The following is a 13,154-nucleotide window of genomic DNA, read 5'->3' as shown; positions in this document are numbered from 1 at the left end:
CTTCCCTTAACCATTATCAACGACCTTGCAGCAGCCCCTGCCTTGAAGCCCCACAGCCGGCCTCCTCCTCTATTTGAATTGTTCAAGGACTTGAACTCTACGACGTCGACGAGGCTTCGATGAAGGAAGCCATCCTCAAATCTCAATTGAGTCCCTTCTCTTCTCTTCTCTTCTCTTCTTCACAGAGTTGCGAGCTTTCTCTATTGCATTATAGACAGTGATGATGATGATCCATTGATCGAACCAGTGGTGACGTGGAACGAAGTGAACGAAATGGACCATTGGATTGATGAAGAAAGAGATTGAGATGGGTTCGACCCCATGAAGCTTCACCCACCTCAAAAATGGGGTTTTTGAATCAAAGGTCAAAGAAAGCTTAAACCTGAACAATTTGAAGCCCCACCCTAAACCTGAACAATTCGAAGCCTCGCCCAGCGCATCGCCTAGCCCCCCCCCCCTCTGCTCGCACATCGCCCTCCGCGCTGCTGCCCCCGCATCAGCAGCCCCGCATCCCTAGCCTGCGCAGCCCACCCAGCGCAGCAAGCCTGCAACCTGCCCACACGCGCCCACCCTCGATCACGTACATGGGTGATGCAACAAGGCCGCATCCAAGAAATGAAATTAATTTGCCCCAATTCTGGGTTTCATTCTTTTGGCAATGGTCTGGAGAAGATGATGGGAGAGTTGGGAGGAAGAAGAAAACGAAGAGAGCTTGAGGAAGAAGAAGAAATCTAGTGAAAGGACGAGAATACCCCTCAAAGTTTGACAGTTGACTAACGCTGTAACGGCCAACAGTGTTTTAGGTACTAAAGTTGGGTCGGGCAAGGTATTTGGGGTACCATTGTGATAGTTTCGAAACCTTGGGTATAGAAATTCGGAGTGGGCCTTAGATTGGGTACTGTTTGTATTTTTTTCCCATTAAAAAAAAAATTGTTAGTTAAGTTTTGTACAATCCGTTGATTTTTTATTCCAGACCTAGCCTACACCAGAAACAATAGGTGAACGTGCTCTAATTAAGTGATGATAACCTAATTTAGTTGTTTTTGTTTTTTTTTGTCTGAGCTTAGTTTAGTTGAGCTGCTAGGTGAGTGTGTCTTAGATTTTTAAAGAAGAATCGAAGAAAAGAAAAAAGAAAGAAGTGATACATTACATTTGGGTACTGACGAGTATATCTCTCTTTCTATTTCAGACTTCAGAATGATACGGAGCACTGCTTCTTCTTGCTATGGCAACAGAGGTCTTCACTCTTCTACTCTTGTTTTTTTCTTCACTAATAACTTAGCCTCGTTTCATTCGCGACCCTCAAAACCCATCAATCTTAGAATCACTACCCAACTAGAGCAGCATTTTAGAGACCCGCCCATGCTCAAAGTCTCTAATGTTAAGGATGCCTTGAAGCTGTTCGATGAAATGCTTCAAAGGCACCCTCTTCCTTCCATTGTCCGTTTCAATCAAATGTTGGGTCAACTCGTGAAAATGAAGCACTGTTTGGAAGTTATTGGTTTGTATAAACAAATGGGTTTGAGGAGAATCCATCCTGATATTTATACTCTAACGATCATCATTAACTGCTATTGTCATTTGAACCAAATGGGGTTTGGTTTATCTGTCTTTGGTCACTTCTTCAAATGTGGATTCGAACCAAATGTCACCACCCTCAATACTCTCATCAAGGGCTTTCTTCTTGCGGGTAGAGTTGCTGAAGCAACAGCAATTTTCAGAAGAATGGTGGAGGGAGAGTATTGTAAGCCCGATGTGGTCACCTTCAACACACTAACAAAGGGCTTGTGCCTCAAGGGCAACAATAATGGAGCTCTTCAATTGCTTAGGAAGATGGAACTATCTCCAGACTGTAAGCCTGATGTAGTTTCTTATAACACCATCATTGACAGCCTTTGTAAGGATGCACAAATTGTTGATGCAATGAACCTCTTCTCTGAAATGCTCGGTAAGGGTATCACCACAGACGTCTTTACCTATACCTCTTTAATTCATGGAGTTTGCAGATTAGGCCAGTGGAAACAAGCTATGAGGTTGTTGAATGAAATGGTCAGTAAAAAGATCTTTCCAAATGTGCACACCTACACCGTCCTGGTAGATGCACTTTGTAAGGAGGGGATGGCAGTGGAAGCAAAAGGCGTGATTGAGATGATGGTTGAAAGAGATCTTGAACCTAATGCAGTTACATACAGTGCACTTATGGATGGATACTGTTTGAGAGGCGACATGGGAGAGGCAAGAGAAGTCTTCAATCTAATGGTTAGGAAGGGCTCAATGGTCAATGCTTATAGTTATAACATATTGATAAACGGGTATTGTAGGCATAAAAAGATCGAAAATGCCGTGACTCTTTTCCAGGAAATGTCTTGTAAGGGACTGGTGCCGGATACCATTATTTATACCACTCTTATAGATGGTTTTTGCAAAGTGGGGAGAATACAAGATGCCAGAAAGTTGTTCTCTAGGATGCAAGGTTGTGGCCAACTTCCAGATGTTCAAACTTATGCTGTTTTACTGGATGGCTTATGCAAAAACCAACAACTTGATATGGCTATAGAATTGTTTAGAGAAATGGGAGACAAGAAGGTGGAGCCAAATATTGTAGTTTACAATATTCTTATCGAAGGTTTGTGCATAGCTGGGAAACTTGAATCTGCTAGAGACCTCTTCTTCAGTTTATCATCGAAGGGACTTCCACCTCAGGTGAGAACGTATAACATAATGATTGGTGGACTTTCTGATGGGGGCCTAATTGGTGAAGCAGAAACATTGCTTGGAGGTATGGAAGAAAAAGGCTGTTCTCCAAACGATTGTACGTATAATACAATTATCCGAGGGTTTATCAATAACAATGAGATACCAAGAGCTATCAGACTCATTCAAGAAATGGTGGAGAGTGGATTATCTGCAGATGCATCAACTATGGAATTGATTGTTGATCTATTGTCTAGAGATAATGTAGATACTGCTTTGTTGGCTTTCTTTAAAAAATCATTATGAAGTTATTTAGAATCTAACAGAACTTTTACAGTATCATAAGAAAATTCAAAATTGTTGAATCTTGTTCTCTTCTGGTACAAAAAATGCTGCATCTTTGAAAACCTTGGATGTATAAGTGCTATTTATTTATCCATCAATTTACAGTATTACTCTTCTATTACAATGGAAGTCTCATTGCTTTAGAAAATAAAAGGAAATGGTACTAGTACATTACCCTAGCCTGGAATTCAATTCCACAGACTGAACTTGAAGCATGTGAAGGAATGGATGGATTTCAAAACTTTTTAATTAGTGCGGAATAAGTTTAACAATTAAACTACTAACTAAACATAAAATCCATTCCTTTAACCCATGATCTTGGCTTATTGTGATATGTATATAAACATAGCATGCATGGTAAGGAAGAACAAAGAGGGAGTTTATGTTCTACTCACCCTTGGAGCGTGATTTTAATCCGATCCAAGTGAACCACCAAAGTTCCTCTCCTTGATCTCTCCTTGTGTGTGTTTCCTCCACCTTGAAGCACCTTGAATTAAGAACTCCTTCTTATACTCCTTCTTGTGCTTGTAATCTCCTCCTTGATGTAACAAGTAAAGCCACAAAAATATATGGCCTCTAAGGATCTTCACCAAGTGAATCAAGAGATGAAGAAAGATGAAAGAAAAGAAGAAATTATGCAAGTGTTCTTCTTTCCTTTAATTTCTGAAAAATGGACCAAGAGAGAACTCTCTTTCTCTCTCTCTAATCTGAAAATAATAGTGTGGAGACACACTCTTTTCTTTGTCCATGCTTTCCCTTTTATATAATAGGAAATAACTCCAATTACTAAAAGAAAAATATTGACTTTCATAAAGCCAATATTTTGGCTGGTCCATACATGTTATTGGGCACTAAAAATGTGTCTTGGGCTTTCATTTAAATCTCATTTAGTGAAGCCCAAGTCCACACCAAAAAACCCGACAATCGTTTAGGCCCAATAGGTTCGGTTTTACCCGAAAATCCTAATTATGTTCAAATAATAAATCTAATTAATTATTTGCTCATAACCAACTCTTGTTTAATCTTCTTCATATATAATCTCAATGATCCACTTATATGGTATGCGATCTCTTAGGTTCTAATTAACAAGGCAGTGAAGTTTATAGAAACCATTCTATTTTGTTTACGAATCAAAAACTCCATTTTTGATTCTCCCTTGTTATTAGAATAATAAATGTTTATTAATCCTCGGGGACTTCACAAGTCATGAGTGACGTCTTGCAACATATCATGACTACCCTAGTTAATGTAGAATGACAAAGAACCTATTCAATTGGAATTACAATACAATACGGTCCTTCTCTTACACTATGTTCTAAATCACATCATCGGGGTATGGAATTGATATGTCAATCCCCTAATGTGATTTTCATTCTTATGTGATTCTTAGAATGTGATTAAAAACTCCTTTTTAAATCTCATTCAATGCTTTGGCCAAAGACTCATTGAATCACATCTTTGAACATACACCTTATTTACTTAAGGATAGAGATTCCTTGTTGTACACTCACATGTCTCCATGACCGAATTGATTATACCAATGAATGCATCTATTATATCCATTAAGGGACACAATATTATTGCATCATCAAGTGATAATCCATTCACTCATAAGACAACTATGGTGTCTCAGGTCAAAGGACTAATTTGTATTATTGCAATTTAGAGTTCAAGTTTGACATGTAAGTAAGACTCCATACAAGAACTCTAATGATCGCGTTCAGTGTACTCTTTAAGTTAAGAGCACCCACATACTTGTATTAGTGTCTCTACACAAATGACAAGAGACATATCATCCTCCATATTGAGCATACATAGTATGTGCTAGTCTTTCCGGATTATCAATGTCCAAGTGATAATCCTATGACTATGAACCTTTTAGGAGAAGAGTGTGAAAGAGTAAAGGTCTCACACATCTAACTCTTTAGATTACTTTCTCTTTAACTCATATTCCTTGGACCTTGTTCAATCAAATATTAAATATAAGCAATGAACAATAAACTTGCCCTTTTGATTAATAATAATTACAATAATAATTATATCAAAATGATTGTTTTAGGACACAATTCCTTCAATCTCCCACTTGTACTAAACCCAATCAGCCATGAAACGTACACCCATCTTCTCAAGATGTTGTTCTAGCTTTGCTTGTGATAAAGGTTTAGTGAATGGATCTGATATGTTATCAACAGATGCTACTTTGAGAATGTTAACGTCTCCACGATTAACAATCTCCCTTATGATATGGAAACGTCTTTCGATGTGTTTGGATTTTTGATGAGACCTTGGTTCCTTGGCTTGAGCAATTGCCCCATTGTGTCACAGTAAAGTGGAATCGGTGACTCAATGGTAGGAACAACATCAAGTTCAGTGATGAACTTTTTCATCCAAACTGCTTCCTTTGCAGCCTCTGCAGCTGCAATGTATTCTGCCTCAGTAGTGGAATCTGCAGTAACGCTTTGTTTGCAGCTTCTCCAATTTACTGCACCTCCATTCAAGGTGAAGACAAACCCCGATGTGGATTTTCTGTCATTCACATCAGATTGAAAATCTGAGTCTGTGTATGCTTCCACTTGCAACTCTGATTGCAAATCACCACCTCCATAAACGAGGAATAAATCTTTAGTCCTTCTCAAGTACTTAAGGATATTCTTAACAGCATTCCAGTGTTCTAAACCTGGATTGGACTGATATCGACTAGTTATGCTTACGCCATAACTGATATCAGGTCTTGTGCATAGCATCGCATACATGAGGCTCCCTATTGCAGATGCATATGGGATCTTGCTCATCTTTTGCACTTCCTCAATCGTTTGTGGGCACATTTTCTTAGAAAGGTGAATGCCATGTCTGACAGGCAGAAAACCCTTCCTAGATTGTTCCATGTGAAATCTATTCAGCACTTTGTCTATGTACAAGGATTGAGATAATCCAATTAATCTTTTTGATCTGTCTCTATAGATCTTTATTCCTAGTACATAGGCAGCTTCTCCAAGATCCTTCATAAGGAAGGTCTTGGACAACCAAACTTTAATTGAAGATAACATTCCTACATCATTCCCAAAGAGTAGGATGTCATCTACATAAAGTACAAGGAACACAACAGCACTCCCACTGACCTTTTTGTAAACACAAGGTTCATCCATGTTTTGTGTGAAACCAAAAGATTTGACTGCATCATCAAAACGGATGTTCCAACTCCTTGAAGCTTGCTTGAGTCCATAGATGGACCTATGAAGCTTACACACTTTATGAATGTCATCTCTAGACGCAAAGCCTTCAGGTTGATCCATATAAAGCTCTTCCTCAAGGTTGCCATTCAGAAAGGCAGTCTTTACGTCCATTTGCCATATCTCATAATCATAGTGAGCAGCTATAGCAAATAATATCAGAATGGATTTAACCATGGCAACAGGAGAGAACGTATCTTCATAGTCAATGCCCTCTCTTTGCTTATAGCCCTTTGCCACCAACCTAGCTTTGTAGGTTTCTATTTTACCATCTGAGCCTATCTTTTTCTTGAAGACCCATTTGTTTCCAATTGGTCTAATACCAGGTGGAGGGTCAACGAGAGTCCAGACTTGATTGGTATACATAGAGTCAATCTCGGATTCCATGGCTTCTTGCCATTTCTTTGAGTCAACGTTTGACATTGCTTCATTATAACTAGAAGGATCATGCAGGTTTTCATTGTCACCAAGGAGATTTAACTCCCCAAGGCTTTCATGACACAAACCATACCTCTTGGGAGGTATCCGGATCCTACTAGATATTCTTGGAGTTTGTGTTATAGTTGGTTCAGGAAGTTGTTCAACGGGAAATGAAGTGTTAGTTTGTGGCTTGTTGGACACTTCCTTGAGTTCTACCATTTGTTCAACATTTCCATCAAGGACATAGTCCCTTTCAAGGAAAGTGGCATTCCTGCTAACAAACACCTTTTGTTCTTCAGGTTGATAGAAATAATATCCTAAACTATCTTTAGGATATCCCACAAATAAACACTTGCTTGATCTAGCTTCAAGCTTGCCTGCTTCTAGTCTTTTGACATAAGCTGGACAACCCCAAATCTTAATATGATTGAGACTTGGTTTCTTCCCATGCCACATCTCATATGGTGTAAGAGGGACGGACTTGGAAGGCACTCTATTTAACAAATAAATTGCTGTTTGAAGTGCATATCCCCAAAAGGATATAGGTAAATCAGTATAGCTCATCATGGAACGAACCATGTCTAACAAAGTTCGATTTCTCCTTTCAGAGACACCATTGAGTTGTGGTGTTCCAGGAGGAGCTAATGAAGAAACAATGCCTTCTTGTTTGAGATAATCAATAAACTCATTGCTTAAGTATTCGCCTCCTCGATCGGATCTTAGAGCCTTAATACTCTTGTCGGTTTGTTTCTCAACTTCATTTTTAAATTCTTTGAACATTTCAAAGGCTTCAGATTTGTGCTTCATAAGGTATATATATCCAAACCGAGAATAGTCATCGGTAAAAGTTATGAAGTATGAGAATCCACCTTTACTAATAGTGGACATGGGACCACATACATCGGTATGTATTAGGCCTAAGAGTTCTTTAACTCTTGTTCTTTGTCCACCATAATGTGACTTGGTCATTTTTCCTTTTAGACAAGACTCACAAGTAGGCATAGGATCAGATCCTAACGACTCTAAATATCCATTTTTGGATAATTTGTGAATTCTATCTTGGCTAATATGACCAAGCTTAAGGTGCCACATCTTAATGGGGTTAACCGTTTCCCGAGATCTCTTAGATCCCAAAGCATTTTCCTTCATACAATTAATACTACCATCTAAAGCTAGATGAAAGAGACCATCAATAATATTAGCATGACATATCATGCGTTCATTAATAGATACAAAACCACTTAGTTTATCAAAAACTACTCTATAACCATCCTTCAAAAGCATGGAGATGGAGATAAGGTTCTTTATACATATAGGAAGATAAAGACAATTATTTAACTCCAATGTATCTCCTGATGGTAACTTCAAAATATAAGTCCCCACGGCTTTGGCGTCAACTCTTGTGCCATTTCCAACACGTAGGGTGATTTCTCCAGCTTTAAGCTTCCTTGCTCCCACTAGGTCCTGCAACGAAGTGCAAACATGGTGAGATGCACCTGAATCAATTATCCAAGTGGAAGTATTATTAACTGTAAGTATTGATTCAATCACATTGATCATACCTGCTGTTGAAGACTGGTTCTTCAAGGATGCAAGATAAGCTTTGCAATTCCTCTTCCAATGCCCATCCTTGTTGCAAAAGAAACAAACACCTTTTGGTTCCTTTTGTTCCTTCTTCTTCTTCTTTTGGACTGCTCCTTTAGGCTTTGCCACTTGTTTCTTCTTCCCTTTGCCCTTGCCTTTGGACTTGGAAGAAGAAGCGACAATGGCCACACTCCCACTCTCTTTCTTGATTTGCTTCTCAGCTGTTACCAGCATATTGAGAAGATCAGAAAGACTATGATCCATTTGTTGCATATTATAGTTCATTATGAACTGAGAAAATGAATCATCTAGGGAGGATAGAAGAAGATCTTGAGCTAGCTCCGCATCAAGTGCAAATCCAAGGTCTTGAATTTGCTCAATAAGGCCTATCATTTTTAGACCATGTTGATGCACAGGAGCACCCCTCACATGTTTTGTCTTAACAAGCTCATTGACAGCTGTGAATCGCACATTTCTATTTCTCTCACCAAACAATTCAGTGAGATGAAGTAATATAGAACTGGCGCTATCCATATTCTCATGTTGCTTCTGAAGTTGTGAGTTCATGGATGCAAGCATAACACATTTAGCTTGCGTGTCATCATCCTTATGCTTTTGATAAGCAACACGTTGCTCATCGGTTGCATCTTGAGCCAATGGAGTGTGAGGAGGTGCATTTTGTAAGACATAAGCGATCTTATCGAATGTCAATACAATTTTCAAATTGCGGAGCCAGTCATTGAAGTTTGGGCCCTCAAGACGATTTTCATTGAGAATTTTGGTGATAGGATGTCCTGACATATTGCAGTCTACATAACATAAAATAAAAGAAGTGAGATTGATTTTAAAACCAAGTGACTCGGGTCTTAAGAATCAAATGACACCCTCTCACTATTTTAACAAATTCCAAATCCCTCAAGGAATTCGAGAGTATAAATTAAAACTCTTAGTGAGTATGGAAGACTCATTTTCATTAAGCCAACCGCATCATAATAGAACTATAGGTCAACTTAATTTCCATGAGAGGATACTCTTATCCAATCACATCAAATGTGAATATCCATAACTTTGGCCTCTAAAGTAAGTAAGTCTCACCATAATAGGATATTGATAAATTACTCTAGTTAAGCTATACCCATCATCTCATGTAAGTATAGGGATCAAAAATTAAATCTCATCATAATAGAATATTGACCAAGATTTGTCCCTACCTTACAACATCAAATGTTGAATAACCTCTTTTTAATGCTCCTAGCAAGAAATACCCCCGTTCGGAATGATATTCACATGTAAGAACATCTAATAGGAGATTACAATGTTGGAAGGCCACAAAGAAGCATTCATAATGTCTTCTTCGTTTTTCAACTTAATATCACTTTGAGGGAATTTTAAGGTCTCATCTTTAATAATCTCATTAATAACAATCACATTGCATTTGCTTTGATCCTAATGCAATCACATTTTCATTATACTTGATCTATAATAAAATACTCCCACTTAATTGTTTTTCGGAAAAACAATTTGATTTCATCAAAAACATTTTTCAAATGGAATCATGGGAAGTATAAAATTACTTGATCAAGTGCAACGAACATGCAATTATAATAGGTCACATAGGATGATTATGGACTTGTTATTTAATCCAACATGAGCCAATATGTTGGATCAAGGTCATGTTTGGGTGGTTGATTTTAATTACGCGTAACGATTACGAAAATTAAATAACTAAGCTAAGCTATTACACTTTGCACTTGAACTTATTTCAAGGCTTGATGACTTCAAACTTCTTCTTTGGATCATCATCATGTGCCTCCATCTTCGATTACAAGAGTGGATAAGGGGCATACAAGCTCCCATTTAAATTTAATCAAACTTGAATAAATTAAATAAGCTACTTAGTTACACAACCAAATGAATTAATCAAATTAATTACATAACCCAAATGAATTAACTACTTTAATTACATAACCACATTCATTCAAAATGAATAGTCGGCCAATCTCATGCTCAATTATATTAGGCCATAGTCCATAATCATCCTTTAATTAACCAAGATTAATAAGGTTAATTAAACAAGCATATTTAACTCAATCAAAATAAGTTAACCACTAAATTACTTTAATTTAAGCAAGTAAATTAGTTGAGTGATTTATGAGATGATGTCTTACATCATGCATCATTAACTTTTGGTGAGTAATTTAGGGGATAATGTTTTACATCATGCATCACCAACTTTTGGTGAGTGATTTAGAGATAATGTTTTACATCATGTATCACAAACTTTTGGTGAGTGATTTTAGAGATAATGTTTTACATCATGCATCACCAACTTTTGGTGAGTGATTTAGAGATAATGTTTTACATCATGCATCACCAACTTTTGGAGAGTTATTTAAAGAAACTAATAATAAAGATGACTAACTCTACCAACTATTTGGTGAGAGAAACATGGAAATGATTTTATGTCATCATTAACTATTAGGTAAATAACAATTCATGAATTTATGGATCAAAAGTGAGAGCAAACACCATGGAAAAATGAGCTAGTTCACAACTAGTTTAGAGATATTCCAAAAAGCTGGAAATAAAATTCCAGCTTTATGTTCTTCCATTGAACACTTGTTTACTTCATCTTTGAAGCCAAAACATGCATCCCCTAAAGCATATATCATCTAACATGTTTCTAAGATTAACATTTTAATTAAGAAACATATAGAACCCCTTAATACATATCTCATATGCATTAAAGTTTCATAAAACTTAAACCACTTCTTACATGTAATTTCTAGAAACCTTTTCTTGCTATCATAAAATCTACCTTACATCACATGCTTCATAACTTTTATGATAAAGCAAATTTTATGATCTAAATTACATATTACTCTAAGCTTAAGAAAATCACATCAACAAACATACTTAGCCATGTTTATAACATATCAAAATTAAGCCAATGGCTCTGATACCAATTGAAGGAATGGATGGATTTCAAAACTTTTTAATTAGTGCGGAATAAGTTTAACAATTAAACTACTAACTAAACATAAAATCCATTCCTTTAACCCATGATCTTGGCTTATTGTGATATGTATATAAACATAGCATGCATGGTAAGGAAGAACAAAGAGGGAGTTTATGTTCTACTCACCCTTGGAGCGTGATTTTAATCCGATCCAAGTGAACCACCAAAGTTCCTCTCCTTGATCTCTCCTTGTGTGTGTTTCCTCCACCTTGAAGCACCTTGAATTAAGAACTCCTTCTTATACTCCTTCTTGTGCTTGTAATCTCCTCCTTGATGTAACAAGTAAAGCCACAAAAATATATGGCCTCTAAGGATCTTCACCAAGTGAATCAAGAGATGAAGAAAGATGAAAGAAAAGAAGAAATTATGCAAGTGTTCTTCTTTCCTTTAATTTCTGAAAAATGGACCAAGAGAGAACTCTCTTTCTCTCTCTCTAATCTGAAAATAATAGTGTGGAGACACACTCTTTTCTTTGTCCATGCTTTCCCTTTTATATAATAGGAAATAACTCCAATTACTAAAAGAAAAATATTGACTTTCATAAAGCCAATATTTTGGCTGGTCCATACATGTTATTGGGCACTAAAAATGTGTCTTGGGCTTTCATTTAAATCTCATTTAGTGAAGCCCAAGTCCACACCAAAAAACCCGACAATCGTTTAGGCCCAATAGGTTCGGTTTTACCCGAAAATCCTAATTATGTTCAAATAATAAATCTAATTAATTATTTGCTCATAACCAACTCTTGTTTAATCTTCTTCATATATAATCTCAATGATCCACTTATATGGTGTGCGATCTCTTAGGTTCTAATTAACAAGGCAGTGAAGTTTATAGAAACCATTCTATTTTGTTTACGAATCAAAAACTCCATTTTTGATTCTCCCTTGTTATTAGGATAATAAATGTTTATTAATCCTCGGGGACTTCACAAGTCATGAGTGACGTCTTGCAACATATCATGACTACCCTAGTTAATGTAGAATGACAAAGAACCTATTCAATTGGAATTACAATACAATACGGTCCTTCTCTTACACTATGTTCTAAATCACATCATCGGGGTATGGAATTGATATGTCAATCCCCTAATGTGATTTTCATTCTTATGTGATTCTTAGAATGTGATTAAAAACTCCTTTTTAAATCTCATTCAATGCTTTGGCCAAAGACTCATTGAATCACATCTTTGAACATACACCTTATTTACTTAAGGATAGAGATTCCTTGTTGTACACTCACATGTCTCCATGACCGAATTGATTATACCAATGAATGCATCTATTATATCCATTAAGGGACACAATATTATTGCATCATCAAGTGATAATCCATTCACTCATAAGACAACTATGGTGTCTCAGGTCAAAGGACTAATTTGTATTATTGCAATTTAGAGTTCAAGTTTGACATGTAAGTAAGACTCCATACAAGAACTCTAATGATCGCGTTCAGTGTACTCTTTAAGTTAAGAGCACCCACATACTTGTATTAGTGTCTCTACACAAATGACAAGAGACATATCATCCTCCATATTGAGCATACATAGTATGTGCTAGTCTTTCCGGATTATCAATGTCCAAGTGATAATCCTATGACTATGAACCTTTTAGGATAAGAGTGTGAAAGAGTAAAGGTCTCACACATCTAACTCTTTAGATTACTTTCTCTTTAACTCATATTCCTTGGACCTTGTTCAATCAAATATTAAATAGGATTAATTACAGTTTACCCCCCTAAGGTTTGGGGGTGTCATCATTTCACCCCCCAAACTCTCAAATTCACTTTTTTACCCCCTGAACTTTCCAATTTCAATCAGTCGTGTCCAATTTCTCCTATTCCGTCCAAATTGGACTTTAACT

The 13,154-nt window shown here is 36.9% G+C and overlaps 1 protein-coding gene across 1 annotated transcript; it reads left to right on the top strand.

Moving 5' to 3' along the window:
• The first annotated feature begins 1,034 nt into the window (after positions 1-1,034).
• LOC133724246 (putative pentatricopeptide repeat-containing protein At1g12700, mitochondrial) lies at positions 1,035-3,129 on the top strand. The gene has a single exon (XM_062150947.1). It carries the CDS (start codon positions 1,198-1,200, stop codon positions 2,998-3,000), a length of 1,803 nt encoding a protein of 600 aa, XP_062006931.1. The 5' UTR covers positions 1,035-1,197; the 3' UTR covers positions 3,001-3,129.
• Positions 3,130-13,154: the final 10,025 nt, after the last annotated feature.

The sequence above is a fragment of the Rosa rugosa genome, unplaced genomic scaffold (genome assembly GCF_958449725.1).
Source record: "Rosa rugosa unplaced genomic scaffold, drRosRugo1.1 SCAFFOLD_145, whole genome shotgun sequence".
In the NCBI taxonomy this organism is placed as follows: domain Eukaryota; kingdom Viridiplantae; phylum Streptophyta; class Magnoliopsida; order Rosales; family Rosaceae; genus Rosa; species Rosa rugosa.
Note: the sequence above shows the minus strand (reverse complement) of the source record. Positions and strands in the feature narration are given on the sequence as shown.

Bases quoted from the DNA above. Each gene is read 5' to 3' on its own strand.
- LOC133724246 (XM_062150947.1), top strand. From the start codon at position 1,198: ATGATACGGAGCACTGCTTCTTCTTGCTATGGCAACAGAGGTCTTCAC.